The sequence below is a fragment of the Genypterus blacodes genome, unplaced genomic scaffold, assembly GCF_046128005.1.
Source record: "Genypterus blacodes isolate CSIRO-AG114 ecotype Tasmania unplaced genomic scaffold, CSIRO-AGI_Gbla_v1 ptg000370l_1, whole genome shotgun sequence".
Lineage (NCBI taxonomy): Eukaryota > Metazoa > Chordata > Actinopteri > Ophidiiformes > Ophidiidae > Genypterus > Genypterus blacodes.
The window spans coordinates 35,001-55,000 of NW_027467152.1; the positions used below are offsets into that span (position 1 = coordinate 35,001).

General features: G+C 43.8%; 1 protein-coding gene across 3 annotated transcripts in view; it reads left to right on the plus strand.

Moving 5' to 3' along the window:
- The first annotated feature begins 2,961 nt into the window (after nucleotides 1-2,961).
- Nucleotides 2,962-20,000, plus strand: part of LOC142989093 (uncharacterized) — a 21,066-nt gene continuing 4,027 nt past the window's right edge. The window contains exons 1-20 of one of the 3 annotated variants that reach the window (XM_076138481.1): nucleotides 2,962-3,053; nucleotides 5,940-7,569; nucleotides 10,899-10,960; nucleotides 11,578-11,607; nucleotides 12,003-12,196; nucleotides 12,949-13,044; nucleotides 13,208-13,383; nucleotides 13,769-13,987; nucleotides 14,510-14,608; nucleotides 15,323-15,360; nucleotides 15,436-15,458; nucleotides 15,643-15,665; nucleotides 15,872-15,991; nucleotides 16,961-17,092; nucleotides 17,231-17,272; nucleotides 18,028-18,159; nucleotides 18,279-18,452; nucleotides 18,713-19,147; nucleotides 19,232-19,777; nucleotides 19,872-20,000. The exon at nucleotides 19,872-20,000 is cut by the window's right edge and continues 33 nt beyond it. In XM_076138481.1, the coding sequence (XP_075994596.1) occupies nucleotides 6,298-7,569; nucleotides 10,899-10,960; nucleotides 11,578-11,607; nucleotides 12,003-12,196; nucleotides 12,949-13,044; nucleotides 13,208-13,383; nucleotides 13,769-13,987; nucleotides 14,510-14,608; nucleotides 15,323-15,360; nucleotides 15,436-15,458; nucleotides 15,643-15,665; nucleotides 15,872-15,991; nucleotides 16,961-17,092; nucleotides 17,231-17,272; nucleotides 18,028-18,159; nucleotides 18,279-18,452; nucleotides 18,713-19,147; nucleotides 19,232-19,777; nucleotides 19,872-20,000 (3,942 nt within the window). In that variant the 5' untranslated portion in view covers nucleotides 2,962-3,053; nucleotides 5,940-6,297. The remainder of the gene's footprint in view (nucleotides 3,054-5,939; nucleotides 7,570-10,898; nucleotides 10,961-11,577; nucleotides 11,608-12,002; nucleotides 12,197-12,948; nucleotides 13,045-13,207; nucleotides 13,384-13,768; nucleotides 13,988-14,509; nucleotides 14,609-15,322; nucleotides 15,361-15,435; nucleotides 15,459-15,642; nucleotides 15,666-15,871; nucleotides 15,992-16,960; nucleotides 17,093-17,230; nucleotides 17,273-18,027; nucleotides 18,160-18,278; nucleotides 18,453-18,712; nucleotides 19,148-19,231; nucleotides 19,778-19,871) is intronic. The other 2 variants (XM_076138483.1, XM_076138482.1) reach the window with 2 other exon arrangements.

Sequence of the window (20,000 nt, forward strand, 5' to 3'; positions counted from 1 at the left end):
AAGAGCTGCAGGAGGCAGCGTCACCGTGCTGAGTGAGGTGAGTTACAGCTAAGGAACCTTTAGGTCCAATATATTTTTAAAAGCTACAAACTATATATTAACACATTATATTTGTCCTTTTTGTGTCAGCAGGCTGTCAGTTGGCTCTATACTGCCTCCAGTGGCAGGGTTAATATTGTTGACTGGTTTGGTTGATCATCTTCATTAGATCAGCCAGGAAAGACTCTGAGGAGGAAGACTAGAGGAAAAGGAAGGAGCAAGGAAAGAAAACAGGAAATGATCCCAAAAGTTCAATGTGGCGCTCCATCAAAATGAAGTGAAGCGGCGGCCATTTTACAAAATGTCAACCAGGCTGAAGAGTCACAGTGAAAATAGACAGAAAATCAGATAAAAGGATACAAACACATGGAGCAGTGATGTCATCTGGACGCTCATTCTCCTGCTTCCATACGAAGAAGTATCGCCTCGTTCATTTGTCTTAGGCAATACTTCTTCATATCGCTCCTCCCCCACCCCGTGCTGCGCCCCTCACTTTGGGAACCACTGGTTTAGACCAACAAACTTAACTCCACTGATGAGGCAAAGTTTACCAAAGTCAGAAGTCAGTCGGAAGAACGCTGCGTTTTGTTGAGTTTGTATTGAATTCTGTGATTGAGGAGTCAGTTGTGAGAAACAAACGCACCTCTAGTGTCAGACTCCGCCCCAACTTACTGACCTTACCTGCGTGGGTGGGGCCTAGGCATCATAGGGGGAGGGAAATTTTTAACTGACAGGTGAATAACAAATGTTGGCAGGCATCAAATGATGAATGACACCGACTATTAAAATGTAGACTTTAATCTGAAAACAAAATATGTGTAAATTGTGGGGAGGTTTGAGATTTGATCTGGACTTTTCTTACTTGATTGGCTTTTCGTGACCTCTCGGCCTCATGTAAAGCTGGAGGGACTGATTGATGCTCTGCCTAAGGCTTCACATGCTCCTCCAGCTTTCATCCCTAATCGGAGGGTAAGGATAGTAACTACACCTCGTCCATTTGCCCCATGCTATAGGTCCACTCAGTCTGCTTATGGTTTTTAATTCAGGGAACCTGGAGTCCCCTTTATCGTCTAGATTTTTGTATTTTTTATTTTCATTAACAAATGCTTCTCCCGACGAGTTTTATTTATTATTTTATCGCATTTTGAAAGATTGATTTGAATCAAATTTGCATACAAATACTTGGATGGAGGAATGGAAACATAGTTGGGGTCGATCTACTCGTCATTATGATAAGACCCCATTTATGAAACACAGACAAAACAACACACCTACAGTTCACCGGCCCTCTAAAGAGCCAAGAACCGGCGGCCGTCCATATACGTGTCAGATTCCTTCACCTCAGAAGGTCAACGTGGCCTCTGGCATGTTTTCTAATTGTGTCATCAGGATTTATGGAGTGTTTTACTGCTGCCACTATTCTGAAGGCCCAAGGCCACCAGGTGCTCCAAACAGTTTGCATTCATGATAGACTGACATTAAGGTTGGAAATGCTTCAGGTACATACAGTACATTAATATGCACGGAAAACTTGAGTATACTTCAATTAATGTAATATATTAACACCTCATCAGGCATCAGTATACGTGCTAATCTATCTGTTGGGTAAATTGTAATAAGGCACCATGAGAAGGTCAGAAAGGCTCATCAAACTCATGTCTACTGAGAACTGAGACATTATCACCACAGATTAGATTTATGGCGACTGATGACATCAGCACTCCTGGTTTCATGGTTTCATTTAAGTGGAGAAGATCTGAACGTTATCCAACATGAAACAGTTTACTGCAATATTCTCTCTGTATACCTCAATGTAAAGCCTCTCCCTCTGTACATATCAAATATATAGAAATATGTATTCCAGTGCACACCAATGCATGCACACATACACACACACACACACACATTGCAGTAGCTAATAAAATTCAACCCCTGGCATTCAGGTGAAGGGGGTGGGGTGGGGGGGGGGGGGGGGGGGGGTGAGAGAGGGGAGGGGGTAGTTTATTACTGCAGATTCATTGCAGGAACACATGACTGCATTACATCTATTAGTGGCATACATTCTTTCCATCTCTTCTCTCTTTCTTATTTACCAATATGTTTTTGTATTACTAATACACTCAGATTCTCCAAGTAATGAATGATGGCATTACCTTTAAATTAAACTCTTTATTAGTTTATATGAATGTAAATCAATAATCAATACGGCATGATCAGGTCTGGATGGAGCTATGTAGCTGCTGCAGATCCATTCAGACTTTGCCCTTTATTGAATCAGCTCCATCTCAGCTAGATGATGACATAGTGCTCCTATCTGAAGATGACTTTAGAACCACCAGATCTGATGTTAGTCAGCAAATTAGTCGACAATAAAGTTAATTGGGCCTCACTCACACTCACTCACACGCACACGCACACACAGATCATTTTTTACAGTTATTTAGCTAGACGCTTTTATCCAAAGCGACTTACAACACACAATTGAAATGTATCTTGCACCCCCTCATATCACACACACACAAACACATGCATTACAGAGGGGGTGCAGGGCAGCCATTTACGGCACCCATAGAGCAGTTGGTTGTTCAGTGCCTTGCTCAGGGGCACCTCGGCAGTGCCCTGGAGGCAAACTGGCAACTCACCAGCTACCAGTTTGCGTACTTGGTCCATACGGGACTCGAAGTGGCGACCCTCCGGTTCCCAAGCTGAAACCCTATGGACTGAGCTACTGCCGCCCCCATCATGTAGAGCTTTTACTATTTAATATTGTGAATTACAAACCACAGTGACTGTTTAAAGCAGTTTGGGTGTCACTTGTCAAAGTTGCACGTTTATACTGGAAGGATTTCACCCGGAAGCATTATTTTAGTTGATCTCGGAGAGGAGCGATGCTTTTATTGTGAAAGATAGACGGCAAATGCTCAGTTTCCGGTGAGTGGACCGCAGGGAGAAAAGCGAACCGACCAACATTTACAGTAACAACAAAGATCCACGGCTGCGACACAAACTCAAAGGTATTTATTCAACCTACCGCGAGGTAATGAAGCGACTCTTTACCTGCGTGCTGCGCGGTACTTCGGTTGGCTCATATTGTCTCATGTTTGCGTCTAAAGCGAGCGGGATTGCGAGGTGAACACCCAAAATGGCTGCATGTAGTTTGCCGCTGTGGGCTGTTTGTGCTTTTGCACCTTAAAACTCACGTCTGTGATTTTGTCAAACTTAATTTCCTCACTGCTACCTCGTCTCTCTGTAGCTTGGTGCCTTGTGGGAGCTCTGTGTAAGGCTAAATGTCTGCTAATGCTAACATCACCCGTTACGGATGAACGAGTTACCATGTTATATGATGACTTACGGCGGTAATTTGGTAATAATCGATCATTTACACACAAACACGCAAATGACTTAACTTTATTTCTCATGGCCAACAGTGATCCAATAGATTTCAATTCGCGGCCCTGAAATAGTAAATCTTCCACAATTGTGTTAATATTATGTCCTGTGCTTCTAAAATGTAGATCGTAGAGAAGTTCTCTGTAATGCCATGTATGTAGAAGACCTCTACTGTGTAATAAACACGTTAACGGGACAATATTCTTATAGCTGCCCCTGCTCATGCCTGGTTTCTTGCTGTGACGTAATGCCACCACATTTTCCATAACGTTGCATTGTGTCAAACTTTCAATGTTGACATCTGCCGCCACTACTATGGAATAAACGGTATCTTGGGTCGGCTCCACATAATGAATGCGCACGCTTCAAATAACAATCGACCTCACGTCCAATGCGACATCATCGCGCTTGCTAGTTAAGTCTAAAGCCTGCAGACTGATCAACATGCTGCATCTTCACATGCAATCATTTAACATGTCGTGCTCTTCGCTTCTGCCAGTGTAAGTCTATCATTCTTTCTATAATCCGCACAACTAAATCTACCCGTCTGTTGCTGTTCAACAACAATAAACTGACCAGTTTGTTTTGAATCAACAGTCATACATGTTGCAAGTTTGTGAAACTAACTCACCTCAGACTCCGCCCCAACTTTCTGACCTTACCTGCGTGGGCGGGGCCTGGGCATCATTGGGGGAGGGACACGTCGAATAACAAATGTTGGCAGGCATCATCAAACGATGAATGAAGGATGAATGATACCGAGTATTAAAACGTAGACCTGTTATTTGATACTTGTTGTTTTCTTATTTGATTTGCTTTTCGTGATCCAACCTCTTGTGTCCATTGTTTGATTGGCTTTTCATTATTCGACATCCTTATCTGGATCTGGCACAACATATATATTCCATACATTACAAACAGCTACCCGCGCATCCAAGCTAAAGTCACCAGATAACACGGTAACCTAGGTAATCCAGAACACCTGTGTGGTTCAGCTGTAGCACTGCAGTAGTAGCCATAGGCAGTACATAAGGAAGATGGTATAGAATATCAAAGATGAACTGGAGTCTGAGTTGCCTTCTGCTGAATGTCTGTCCATTACATTACATTACATTACAATCATTTAGCAGACGCTTTTATCCAAAGCGACTTCCAATAAGTGCGTTCAACAAAGGTAGATAAAAGAACTTCAGGTCACAAGAAATCGTAAGTGCATTTCCTTCCAAAACCAACAGCTAAGAGCATTACTAGTGCTAGAATAGAAGTGCAATAAGTTAGGTACCAAGATGAATGAGAAAAAAGGACAAATTAGAAAACAAATAACTGCATCTGAAGAGCTAGGACGAAATAGGTGATGTCCTAAGATGTCCAGTTGCAGATACTTTTGTCTTGGAATATGGACATGGAATCCTAACGCAAGTTTAACACAAGATATTCATCATTGTCCCAAGGAGAAATTGTGTTGTTATGCATACAGTTACTCCTCATACAGGACATCATCCACAATAGTATAATACTCTTCTATCTCTTTAGAACACTAAAAAGGGCAAAACTGTATCAGCTTACACATCAAAGTGTATTGAACAGGATAAAAGCATATAGAACCAAAGTGTGTGCAGTGTACTGCTGTTGCACTGAATTGCTCAGATTCCCCCTCTCCATATAAACAGGAAATGCAACCAGCAGATAACAAGCTGGCTGCTGTCTAGTGCTGAAACAAGGACATTAGTTTGGTCTGCACTCAGATTTCAAACCTTAGAAGGGGATCTTGTTGCCCGTGTGTGCATGTTCCTGATCCAGATTATCAACAAGATTTAACCCCTTAATGATTCATGATGCCATAGTATTCTGTCAAAGAACAGATTGTGTGAATATTAGTCAATTCTCAGCGTGTTATTTGTCCTTCCCCCTCCCTAGCAAAGGTCACTTGAGGCCTACATATTCAAGGTTGAATATTTAATGATAACTGTTCTTATGTTAGTATATAATTGGCAAAACAAGTATGAATATAAAACAAGTTGTGTTGTATGTTTACTGGGTTGGTGATCTACTCTAATATTTCTTTTTGCCTTGGCAAGTGTGATGCTTGCAATGATCCAAAGCTTCCTCCAGGCTGCACATATCAAATATGTTCTTACTAAAACTGTTTTGTATGCCAGGTGTCTTTTCTACCACAGTCCTGCAGTGTTGGACGTGAATATTAAACCACCAAATGTTGTTTTGGATGTACAATTGTTGGTTTACTGTTCATCGAAGGGTTTGGCTTGGTTATAGTCTCTGTGTATGATTAATTGTGGCATAATGTTGCTTTGCTTTCCGTCCTGAAAGAAAAGCACAATGAGTACTTTGGACGACAGGAAGGAGCTCACAGAAGCTAACTGTGTTCTTGAGTGAAGAAACAAATAAATTCAGGACTAAGTCAAGTTGTTATGAAAGGATTGGGGGAAAAGGACTTGAATTGGAAAGTTTTCATCTGTAATAGTATATTTCTGCTCTCCACCTCCTCACAGCCTCGCTGTGCTCACAGAAAGTCATTTGCGGCTTCGTCCTTCCTTTCCTTTGGACCTCAGCGGAACATTTGGCACCAGGGGGACTCACTTCCCGTTCGGACCTGTGGCCGGTGTCGCTGCAGTGACAGTTCTTCAATTGGCTCAAATTGAGGCTCTGGCACAGATTGCCCTTCAGCGGCTTGCCACTTTAGCAACAACTATTGGCAACCATTGTCGTGCCGACATCCGGTTGACCTCTGTGGTAGCTCCTCAACCGGACCTCCTGTCTCTTCTTAATAGACAGCAGGTGTCAGCTATTGGGTTAAACGTGGACAACGGTAAACCCCATACAACTGCTCAACAGTTTTGGTCTCCTGACATGTACCATCACCACTCCCAGCAACCGGGGCCGCCGCTCTTCTCCAATATGCAGAGGGCCCCTCCAAATCAGCAGCAGGGCCATCCCTCCAGCGACATGATGGGTTACCAGTTCCCTCGTCCCACCCAGCTACCCGATGAGCTGGAGTCGGCCCTGGCAATCCGGGGTTCACGGGATGTAGACCACCGCCTCATGGATCAGTCAAACCAACACCAGAACCAGGCCACAGGTCCTGGGCTCAGTCAGCAGATGTCAGAACATGGGAATTATGGCTCAAATCCAATAATGCTCACGTCTGATAATCAACAAGGGCTCCAACAAAAAGCCGACTGGACAAGCTACCAACCATCCAATAAAATATTTCCCAGTGCTCTGCAGAGCACTAGCCACCACTCGCACCAGGGCCCTCAGCAGCCCCAGAACTGGACTGCCCCTGTAGCCAACTCACCATCTTCTCAAGCTCAACTTGCTCAGGGTGGTGGTGGTGGAAATGGTGGTGGTGGGGATGGTCAGGGTTTATACACACCAGAAAGTGCAGGAAGCATTTTGGCTAGCTTTGGACTTTCAAACGAGGATCTAGAGGTGTTGAGTCATTATCCTGATGATCAACTAACCCCAGACACTTTACCATTCATCCTACGTGACATCCAAATCAACAAGTCAAGCAACCAGAAAACTTCCACTTCCTCCTCGTTCTCTTCACAACCGGCAAAGTCACGCTCACCTGAAGTGCCCAGCCTTTTGAGTGTAACACAGACTGCAGGCAAAGTCATCGACTATGGTCATGCAAGTCGGACAAAGGACGAGAACAGTACCAGAGAGACTTTTAAAAGGGAGCGACTGTCCAGTGAAAGGACAGTTAAAATTGCTTATCCATCGTCCTCGACTACAAAGGTGGAGGTAGCTGAACGGCGACAAGTTCGCTTGGAACCAGCTAGCTTAAATCGGCACGGAGACCGAGATTATCGGAGGTCGGACAGAGATATTCACAAGGCCAAACGGTCACCTGTCAGAGATTTTCCACCATTGTCCAAATCTCGACATATGGATCGAGACTACAGACTGAACAGGGCCCGACCGAGGCCCTCACCTGAAACCAGAAGCGGATCATCCCCATCCAGAAGGTCTCTCTCCTCCTCATCTGGCTCTAAACCGCACAGCAGCAGCAAGAAGTTACCGACCACCACCATGATAAGTGATTTCTTGGCTGTGCCTCCAAAGGTGTATCCCCACACATGCTCCGTGTGTGACGCACAGTGTGATCAGGAAAAGGTGAGTGCCAACATGTCATAGCACTAATGTCCGAAGGCTTTGGTAAACAAAAACAGTAGCATATTGAATTTGAATAATTCAATATTCTTTCTTTTTTGTTGCTTGTTTGCTCAGTTAATAGATGCTCAGCGACACAGGCTAGCTTGCAGCACGCAGAATCCTTCAAGGGAGCAGCTAACTGTGCAAAAATGCTGTTTTGTTTTTCACTGAACTCATCAATTTTTCATCCTATTTCAGTGATGCAGGTTGCTGCCATTATGGATAGAGGCTAAAGACGTTGCTGAATTCAGTTTACATGGAGTATCAGAGCCACCAAGGCTGCAGGAATTATGACTATGAACATCTTTCCACAATGGCTTAAGCTTTCCCTGAAAAATAAAGGTCGACTAACTGAAACCGACACCAGTACTTCCTCAGGGCGACTCGGGAACAGGCATGTTCAGATTGGGATGTGATATACGTCTTGGTAACGATTTTGAGAGTTAGTTTTGTTTAAGTGTTTTGTCTTTCATAGCCACGGCTACAGTCAACAACCCCAACAGCTCCATCCAGACTTACTCCCCTTTTCTAAATTTGGATGTAGTGGCTCCCCGTAATGATCAGGTGATAGTGGATGCTAAACCCAAATACAAGCTTTTCAATTTTATTATCACAACTGCCCTGTTTTGCTGCACTCACAAAGTTCACTTCCAAAGTATAAAGTGTCATTACAAAGACCAACCGTTTCAGACTGGGTTCCCTTCAGTAGCTTCACTTACAAGACGCTGAACTTGATAGGACTGAAGGATTTTAACCTCGATTCTCATAATCTATTTGCTTGGTGTCAGTAAGAAGGTTCTTTACCTACAAAAGTATTTACATCATTTAGGTTTGTGTTGGTGATTGTTGCTTTCACCACGGTCCCTAACTGTGATGGACAGACCAAACTGTAGTGATCCCAGTTTGTCCTGCACATGTGTCATAACCTTCATCTCCTTCCCCTCTGTGTGTTCCTCTGTCAGTGTGTAGATGTTCTCCTTCTCTTCAGCCCTGTAGGTCTCTAATGGACCCTTGTGGATCCATGTTGTTGTTTCTTCTACAGCACAATGATAGACATTCTGCCCTCCACAATAAAAGCTCAGCATCTCTCCTGGATTCACTCAGTAAGCTGTGTGATGATGTAGTGAGGCCTCACTTCTACTGTTTGTCCTCACGATGCCCTGCATGTTTATCTGCTCCTCATCCTCTCAGTTTTTGGCGGCTTTAACGCGTGTTCATGGATCTATAAGGGTCCATAAGACTCCCAGACCTGTAAGTGAACCACAAATATCCTACTACTATAATTGGAGAGAGCTTGTGTGTGTGTGTGTGTTTATGCAACACACACACACACTACTTGGAGAACATCCCCAAAGCGAAAATCAAGTCCCACTCAGTAGGATGATATAACAGGACGGCCGGCAAGAAAATGTGGTCAGGGGAAAACTAGGGTAAGAGGTTGGGCTGAGGTTAAAGGGGTGTTGTGTGGACCATTGGCAAAGGTCAGGGGTCAACAGAATGAGCTTGAGTTGGCATCTACCTTCCTCAGCCTCGGCCTACTGCAGGGGAAACAGAGCCCGCAGAGTGAGAGCTCTCAATGAAGTGTCTGTCTACACAACGATACAACGTACAGAGAATTCAGACATCAATAATTGGACAATTGTGCACATTTTTTAAATTGCTGCATATCACCTTATCACGTCAACAAAACTAGCCAATTACTTTGCAAAGTGAGGATCCAAGGCAGATGTGTCAGGGGGTAGGTAGGTCGGATTAAGGCTTCTCCATTACCATTGTTGTTTGATGGATGATGGGATGGGCTCCAGTCTCCAACACCTCTGCACTGAATGCTCAGGATGTGTGATGTTTCTGTGCTGAACCAATTGAGCCACTATACACAAGTGATGGTAGCATGTATGTTACTATGTGGCGTCCGCAACTACAATACATATATACAGCTACTATGGGTGTATCAAAGCCCAATACATCTGTAGTTACGGACGCCGCAGATGTAGAAACAACAGTTTTCCAAATGATTGAAAGATAAAAGTTCAAAAATAAAGTGAACTTAGAAGCAGATCAATGTATTAAGTAGCAGAGCTTTATTTTGTCGTATGAAATGATATGAATCCGTATCACATAGCTGCTTTCTGAGGTGAAAACCAGTATCTGATTTTCAATTATTTTCATTGTTTGTTTTCTGGCCTTTTTAAAAGGAACAATGGTGAAGATTAACAACTCTTTGTGTTGTGAATAACAGTTATAAGGTTTCTCTAATCACAAACCAATCTTGTTTGCTGCATGCTTGTGTATGAACTGATGTGTCAGTAAGTTAAAGATTAAGTTCACTCACATCTCAGACGGAAGAGTTGGTTGAAGTGAGAATCCAATTTTTCTGTAAACCGTTATTGAGCGCAGATGATTATTTAAACATAATAAATGTGTTCTGCCCTGGTTTCTGTCTTCAGGATGGAATTTCGCAAATGGTGTTTCAATTGACTTGCACTTGGGTTTTATAGATCCAATATATTGAAGGTGCTTTCACACTGAAGGCCAAGCAGGAACTACTTTACCCCAAAACTTCTGGATTTGGTACCACAAGCTTACAGTGGCGAGGTTGCCATAGCGATGGTTTTTTCTCATTGCGGGGCCGTTTTTGCTTTCGATGCAGCCACACACACATGTAACATGTAACACACTTGTGTCAAACCACATGTGTGTCATGCTGGTACAAAATTTGTTTGCATTTGTGTAAAAGTGATCAGCGATGTTGGATCTTGTTAACCCCGTCCCTCCCTGGCATAGGAGATAACAATATATAATGATATATTCCTGCAGAGCTAAACTACTTTCTGATTACATAGATCACTGTATAAGCATGTTGCAGTCTGGTACATATCAACACCTGAAATGTAATGTGTAGAGGATGTCAGGATATTGCAAATTGTATTTATCTGGGAGATCTTCCCATTGGTTAAGCCAAATCATTTTAGCTTTGTTAAGAAACAGATTGTCTTCATTGCTCCCTCTTCACATCTTCAAACATTGGAAACACAATAGAAAATAATTTGTCCAACCATTACAATGACGCAAAAGCACATTTGTCTCTGAGAATGTCTACAAAAGGAGAAGATGGTTGAAGGGAAATGAAATACAGAAGACGACTTCTCAACTTATTGTTCTTGGTTGTTGCCACGAGTCATCTCAGTGCTGCTGGAGTGTTTTTCAGAATGTAAGTGAATGTGTTTGCAGATGACTTGTCTTTGTCTTTGCCTGACACAATCTTCTCCCATTTGTCATTTTGTTTTCAGGACTGGATTGAACATATAAATACTGTCAACCACACGGCCTCCTGCAGAGACCTGCGTAACAAGTGAGGAAGCTTCCCTGCTTCAGATGAGAGAATGTGTCTGTCTGTAAAATTGCTGTTCAATGTCAGAACGGTAAAAGTGAGACTGAGAAGACAACTGTGTGTTTGGTGGTCTAAACCTTTGGCCCCAGCTGATTTGGTGTAATTAGCGTCATTTATGGAACAAAGTCATTCATCAGAAATGGGATGGAATTATTATATTGGTACTTTTGATGCAACACTTAGAGAAACAAGCCAACACAGGAACTTGATTAACACAAAAAGAGATCAACACATATTCAAAAGTAGATCACAGCTTATGGAAATGAAATATCAAAGCATGTCATAATCTTTACACTAAAGCAGATTCCACCGCCATGCAGCATTGTCCTGTGGTGCAGGGAGCAGTCCAGCTCTGACAGCTGATGATGACCATGATGGAGAGAAGCAGCTCCTGTGTTGCTCTGCTCCGTCTCCCCACACTGACGCACATTTTAGTATGTCGAAAAATAGTTGCCAAGTCTGATTTGACAACCCAGATGTCTGTGAAGTGTGAAAACATGCAGTTTATATGTTTAATACCCCCCCCCCCCTTTAGATGTTGCTGGAAAATGTGCTAATCTATACATTTTTATCTTAAGGTTCCCTGACTGGAAGCCTCGTACACCAAGGTCAGCTGCACTCTACTCTCTGTTTTTCCCAATAATCTGTTTGACCAGCAGCAAGTAGAGGTCAAAGCTGACCTCAGGGCCTTCATCTGCTTTGGTTCTCTGTTTTTCCAGATGGCTTGGCTAAATTTGGCGTTGAATGTTTTGGTAAATGAAGATAAATTTGTAGGTTTTTCTTTCCTTTTTCTTTTTTTTTTATATCATGAACGATTGAATGAACAAATCAATCAGCACTGGCAATAATTGGTGCAGACCAGAATCATACATGTTGTGTGAGGAAGACCACAGAAAGGAAAATGTTGATCTGTCAGCTTTGACGTTGCTGCTCGTCACTCTTACCTTCCTCGTGTGATTTCACTGGTCACCGACTTTTCCAATAATACCCGTCTTGCATCCAGGAAGAGCGGTCAGTATGGAAGCCAGGTCTCGTGGGATCCTAAGGAGAACCAGTCCCCGTCCCATTCTGTGTCCCGTTCACTGTCCTGGTCTCCAAGCCCGAGTCCTCCCCCCTGCAAATACAGGGCGGGGCCTCACAGGCTGCACGGCAGGCCGTACCCTCCTCGCCATCACCCTCGCAATCATCACCACCCAGGTACAGCAAGAAACACTGAACGTGGAAGTTGGCAGTATGTTATTTACAAAATGTGGAAGAAGCTTTTAAGCGTTTCTCCAAAATGAGAGCAGCAACCATCACCGCCACTGTAGTACTCTACTGTACTGCATGTGCACTCATATTTGTGGCACCTTATCGGTGAAATCTACCCTCGCACTTTCGCTCCTCAACTTCAGAATCGTACAAGAAAGTGTTGAAGAATCCACAGCAGCACATTTTTGTTATTGGTGAACTCTAAAAAGATAGTAAAAGAAAAGTAAACATTTGCAACATGAACTTGTACTTGTTTGCATTAAACAAAGGGAAAACTCGGAGTTGTCCATTTACATCCATCTATAGGTTATGATGCTGTGATTTTACTAATCCGGCCCACTGGAGTTTAAGTTGGGCTGAATGTGGCCCAGAACTAAAATGAGTTTGACGCCCGTGGTCTAGAAGAAGAAGACACGTCATCTGAAATTTGTCTTGCGTGCCCCTCTCACATATCGCCACACACACACACACACACACACACACACACACTGATTGCCAGTAAGCATTATGCACACAAGCCTATTGTTTGTGACACTGACATCAAGATCTGCTCCATCTAATAAAACATCAGCTTGAGTGTAGATGGTATTTAAGGGGTTAACTGTAACACGCAAAGATAAAGACGTCATCTCAAACCCGCTGTATGGAATCTGGATCATGGAAAAGATGTTCACTATACATTTATTTGTCATCCTAAGGACACGGCCATCGGCTGCACAGTCCCTCCCACCCACACACAGACTCTTCATCCTCCAGAGAGCATCGGTCTGAGCGCAGGCCCGGACAGTCCTCAGGTCAGTCTGGGAAAACTGAAGGCCTCATTGTCGTGCCTGTGGGTTAGACCAAGAGTATCAGAAACCCTCTGGAACCAATGAGTCATTTCTGTAGATTTCTGAACTCATAAATCTGAAGCCAAAATGCTTGATTGTGTTTCCTCTCTTCCTCACTGCATCTCAGGCGTTTCCCCGGGGTCTTCCTCTCGTAGTGGCCTGAAGCGTCCACACGATGAATCAACCAAACCCTCCGCTGACCTGACCCGACACCCATGCTCCACCAAGACTGGAACGAAGTCTGGAACCAAGACGACCAAGACAGGAAGCGTCAAGGCCGCTTCAGGCAAGGATCCTGATGCAGTAGGTCCAGCTTTCATTATATGCACATAACTTTCTATCCTATTGTAACTCTGACCTTTGACCCTGAACCCTCTGTATGTTGTCATGGATCTCTATCCTATTGTAACTCTGACCTTTGACCCTGAACCCTCTGTATGTTGTCATGGATCTCTATCCTATAGTAACTCTGACCTTTGACCCTGAACCCTCTGCATGTTGTCATGGATCTCTATCCTATAGTAACTTCCTGGTCCTTCTCTCATCAGTCAGCAGTTCTCAGAGTCAAACTGCATCGTTCTCAGCCTTTAATACTGCATACAGAACTTTAATTAAATGTGTTTTTCTGAGTGATTTTTCATACCAACTGGTTTTCTGTAAAGTAAACATTCCTCTTGTTGGTTTCCAGTCTGCCAAGCATCCCCCACTGAAGAAGAAGAAGAAAGTGTTCACTCCGACTTTGCAGTCCTTCCAGTCAGTGGCAGCTCGTCTGGTTTATCTAACGGGCATCCCGACAGACGCCTCAGAGCAGGAAGTCACAGACTTGGTGGGGTCGTTTGGCAAGATCAACAATGTGGTCCTCATGCCCTGCTCAGAGGAAGAGGATAAGAAGGGCGAAGGACAAAAGGTACTCCTTCCTGTTTATGACACTCAAACTCAGACTGAACCTTCTTGCAGATGTTTCACAACAAAAACCTTTATTCAGCGTCACTTAACAACACATTCATGTGCACAGTTACATTTATATATATATATATATATATATATATATAAATATATACATGTAGCGTGTGTATGTATTTTGTATAAGACATCACACGAGCTGCAGACTGATGAGAGAAGAACCAGGAAGTTACTATAGGAGAGAGCTCCATGACAACATACAGAGGGTTCAGGGTCAAAGGTCAGAGGTCAACCTTTTAGTCTGTAACTCAGCTTCCCTCTCTTTATGTAGAGCAGCTTGAACACGTGTTCATGGATCCATCTATTCTACACACTGACACAACGTAGATGTCAATGTTTTTCTGTAGTTAGGTCTGTAGAACACATTAAAGTGACCGTCTGGTTCAGCCGGTGTGTGAATCTGTTCTGGTTGAGCTCCAGATGTGTGCTTGTCATATTGTGTGCGTTGGTCTGGTCTTACTTGCAGGCGTCGGTGTGCATGGTGAGAGCAGAGGACGCTCAGGCTCTGGCTCACTGCACAGACCTCACCATCAGAGACCGGGTCATCACCGCTGCACCGGCCAAGGTACTGCAGGGAGCACACACACACACACACACACACACACACACACACACACACACACACACACACACACACACACACACACACACACACACACACACACACACACACACACACACACACACACAGATGTATAGACACACACATTTGATTCTGAGACCCTTCAGTCACATTTGCTCTTTGAATTTCTACCACAAACACACAAATATGCTTTACAAACAGGCACCACAACACACAACTAAATAATATATAAAGATAAAACAACAGATTTATAACCTCAATTAATATTTTCCTGATGGATCAGTTTAAGATTAGATTAGATTAGATTAGATTAGATTAGATTCAACTTTATTGTCCTAGAGCAGAGTACAGGCACAAGTCCCAGCCTTGTGGAAGAGACTCTTCCTGAGCCTGCTGGTGTGTGAGCGGAGGCTTCTGGAAGGCCTGCTGCATGGGAGGAGGGGGAAAAGCTTTATTGTTAGGGTGGAAGGAGTCTTTAATGATGTTTCTGGTTTGACCCAGACAGATCTGTGATAAAGTTGATCCAGTTTTAAATAGTTCACACACTATATGCATGATAAAGTCTTTATAGCAGTATTCTCTGCTTACTGTCACTGTGTTGGACTTTTAGCTGGAACAACATTCAGCATTATCTGCTTCACAAGATGTGAAATGTCAATCAAAAACACTCTGTATACACATTTTCTTTGATTTTAGAAAATTCCCAAGGAGAAGCCGACTGATGTCAGCAGCGGGTGAGTTGGTGACGATCTCATCCTTTTGTTCTTGGTCATGGAGCTGCACTCATTTGTCCTTTTGTCTCTTTCCAGCAGAGCTGCTATGGAAGAATCAGGTAGGTGTGCTGGTGTTGTTGTAAGACTGATTTATGACCTCTGACCTCTGCTGAGGCATAGTTACAACTGTGTCACCTGTGGATTTTAACGGTCAATATTCTGCTTTCACTTTGTTTTGCATGTAATATAATGAGCTTTTCCTTGTGACCTGTCCTCCACATGCACACGCCACGCCCACTCCAGGAAATGGACAGACATCTGTTGAGGTACACATTTATACATTATTACTGCTGATCAAATACAATGTAGATGTTATCTTTGTTCAATTGGAGACAAGTGTGATCATCCAGTCGTTGATTTGTTCAGTGCACTTATTCACTGGTTGCACTGGGCTTGAGTCGTCCGATAAACTGTGACGCACAATATGACCAGGAGCCGTTAGCCTGATATCCTATTATGATGTTTTCTACAGAAGGCCATCGTGTTGATCGCAGGACTGCCTGAGTGTGGCTGGACAGACGGTGACATCAGCCGCCTGGTTGAACCCTTTGGAACTCCTTCTGACATCATCTTGGCCACCGAAATTGGAAAGGTTGTGATTTACATTGCTTTGTCTGAATGCTAGATTACGCAGTGTTTCCCACAGGTTGATCACTTATTTCTTGTGGAGTTATGCTTTAAGTGTTATTATTCTTTTTGGAAATATTTGGCCACCAAAACTAAATAATAATGCAAGCTGTAGTACCTCCAGTTGCCGATGTGTCCAGCAGGTGGCATCAGCACATCTCTGCACCTCTATGGTACAGATGAACTCTGTGAGCAGTGCTCTCCTATAGGAACGTTCCTGGTTTGATTTGGATGAAAGGGCTACATAAGTACGAGGGCTGCACCTTGCCACCATTATTTTTTCTAATGATTAATCTACAGATTATTTTTTCAAATAGTCGATTAATCTAAAGATTATATTTATTACGCAATATAGCAGTTATTTCCCCCAGAATAAATGTCAAATTTATCTCATTAATATTACAACATTTTCTTCATTCATCTTCTCTTGAAAACAAACAAATGTAACAAAGATAATGCGATGCGTTATTCCACAAATAGCCACCTTTTGAATGATAATCTCCGTTTTACAATCCAACATATTTCTTATTCAAGTGAAAGTGATGGAGCGCAATCAAAAACAACAAAAACACATGAGGCAATGTGATCTTCAAGTCACTTACAGAAGAAATGACCTCAAGGTTAGCAGCCCGACATAAAATCCTCTGAAATAGATATTAATATAAATAATTGTATTATATTTATTATTATAATGTTGATATACAACTAAAGTCAAATTACTGCAATTTGAGTAACATGGGAATAACTAAAACTTGCAATCTGAATCAAATCTCAATGAAAACACCCAAGCACACACACACACACACACACACACACACACACACACACACACACACACACACACACACACACACACACTCTCTGCCTCATATTAGCCAGATGCATTTGTTGAAAATATTGTTTACGGCACTGAAAATGTCCTTGTGGATGTTAGGCACTCGTTACGCTACCAGATGTGGAAACTGCAGAAGAGATGGCAAAGGTCAACGCCTTCTCACCCGCCAACATTAAAGATGCAGAGGTGAAGATGATCCATTTGAAACAGCGCGTCGGCCTCAACACACCTGTAGGTTCCTCACCATTCTTCATGTCTTCCTTCTCTACCTGAGTTGTCGTTTCGTAACATTGGCTGTAACACAGGGATTCCTTTTGTCTTTGCCCTTTTCATTGGACTGTAAATGTTGTTTGAAACCTTCTCACATAGGTGGCGCTCTACAATCTATTGATGGGCTCACTGGATCCATTGGTGAGTATATGTGTTGTTTCTATTCAAAGTCAAATGATTGATCATTCTAATGATGAGATGGTGATTGATTCTTTTTAGTTCAGTAGTGAAAAATGTCCAGACAACATGTTTTAGTTGAGTACAAAGATGTATAGGGTGTAGGAAAGGAAAAATGTAAAGTCCACATATGAGGACGCTGGGTCTCAGGAGGATATTTCATGATACACACCGACGTCTCTGAACAACAATCTCTCATGTTCACCTGATGCTGCCAATATCAGAATCAGAATCAGAATCACTTTATTTGCCACAGCAGTTTGCACTTAAGAGGAGTTTGCTGTGGTTCTGGGTGCAAAGTGTAACATATAGCAAAAGACAAGAGAAGACAACATATAAAACAACATAAAACAACATGAATTAAATTAAAAACACACTAAATTAAATTAAATAAGTGAACTAAATGAGTGCTGATGAATAAGGGGTTAAAAAACGTGCAGGGGATTATTGAATAAAATTAACTTAAGACTACTGTTACATAAAGTCAATGTGCAGGGGTTTGTTGTGAGGTCAGTGTCAGACCTGGGCCTTGTTGATGAGGCCCACTGCTGAGGGGAAGAAGCTGGATTTGTGGCGTGAGGTTTTGGTCCTGATGGACCTCAGCCTTCTGCCAGAGAAGCATGAAGAATGAAGCATAGAGAAGCATGTTGTGTGTGGATACAGTCTTTGCGTGTCCCTCCCACACATGACTGGAGGTCATCTTTGTTTGGATCCTATAGGAGAGTCCTGTAGGTTGGAGCAGCCTGCTGATCATCAGCAACGTTCCTGAAACTTCTGGCCCTGCTGAGGTCCAGAAACTAGTCCGGCGCTTTGGTACCGTCATCAAGACGCTGGTGCTCAACAACAACTTGGTGCGGCGCTGAGCGTGATCTCAAACCCATTTTTGTTCAGATATTTAATTCCTCTCCTTTTGTCTGTAAACAAAGAAGCTGGCACTCTGCTTGACATGATGTTTGTCTCCTGGTCTCAGGTCTTCTGTGAGATGGCGACTCCAGCCATGGCTCTGTCTGTTTACAAGCGCTTCCACAAGTTTCCGTGCATCATCCAGAACAACCCCCTCTCCTTCTCTCGCAAGCCCGACCCCAAACCCAAGGCACAGGGGACCAACGTCAGCACGGAGTCGTCCAAGGTCATTAACCCAAAGGTTCTTACAACGTCATTGAAGTTCACAGATCAAACTGAAAGTGAAGATATCCTCTCCTCTAAAATCCACTCTGACATTAGTGAGGAGTGTGGCTCAGCACTTCTCTTCTTCACACCACTTCACTTCCCTTGCATTTGTGCACCTTGTCATGAATTGTAGCGAGACAATGTCCATACCTTTCAGATTGAGTTGCAGCATTAAAAGAATGCATCAACACAGTTTCACGCATGTGCTTGATGACGCCACGTTTCTGTTCTTAGGTTTCTTCTGCCAACGGTGAAGACGTGCAAACGACAGCAGCTGAGGATGAAGAGGAGCAAACAGAAAAGCTTCAGGCTGCATCAGAGGAGAAGGAGATGGAGACTGACAAGGATGACCAGCAGACGAAGGTTGACAAAAAGATGTTTGGTGAAGAAGAAGCCAAGGAGGAAAACCAGAGCCGAATCAGAAAGGAGGAGGTGAAACAAGATGAGGATCTCCACACGCCGGCAGCTTTGAGTCCTAACGCAGGAGAAGATGTGGAGATAAAAACACCGCCTGATGAAACCGTTATCCAGGAAACGGAACAGAGCGTAGTCGCCAGCGCATCCCAGGCAGGAAATGGAGCGGCTCCCAGTGATGAAAAGGAGACCGGGCCATCCTGCTCGGACGCTGAAGCTGCCTCAGGTGACGCAGCCGCGCCAGAGCTACCAAAGGTCAGTGGGGTCGGCAGAATGCTGTCTCTCATAATTCTCCCTCATTGGACATTTTACAGATTCTAAAGTATTGTTGTGGTTTAGGTTACCCCGGCGATGGTTCACGCACTGCTGGAGGAGTGTCGAACAACAAGATCTGCCCGGCATCTAAAGAAACCCAGAGTGACCCCAGGTGGAAAACTGAAGGAAGTACAAACAGAGACGACGAGCAGTGAGGAGAGAGGAGAAACGGGGGAACAGGCTACAGAGGGCATCAGAGAGGAGGAGCTGACCAAAGAAGATGCGGAAGACAAAGAGGGGGAAGGGAAAATTGAGAAGGAGGTGAAGGAGAAAGAGAGAAGGGAGAGGGACAGGAGAGGCTGGGAACGGGAGGACAAGATAAAGAGGGACAGGGAGCGAGAAGACAGGTCCTGGAGGGACAAGGAGAGATGGGAGGGGGACAGATGGGAGAAGAGGGGCAGAGAGAGGAGGGAGGAGGACAGATGGGAGTGGGAGTGGAGGGACAGAGGGAGGAAGGACAGGAGGAGGACGCACACCGAAGGATCACCAGAATGGAGGTCTAACAGGAGGAACGAGATGAACAAGCGGAGCTCGTGTGCGGAGGAAGACTTCATGTCGGAGGGCAGAAAGGTGAGAAGCTTTGTTCACAGGAAGCAGATTCCAACACTTCTGCTGAAGTTGTGAGCTAGAGTGAGATTAGACTGAAGCACATCTTGTTCCTCAGGAGCTGGAGGACGACGACTTCCCCTTCAACATGAGTGACTTTGTGACGGTTGATGAAGTCGGGGACGTGACCGATCTCCCCCGATCTCCTTCCCCAGATGTTCCCATGGAAACCACAGAGGGAGGCGCA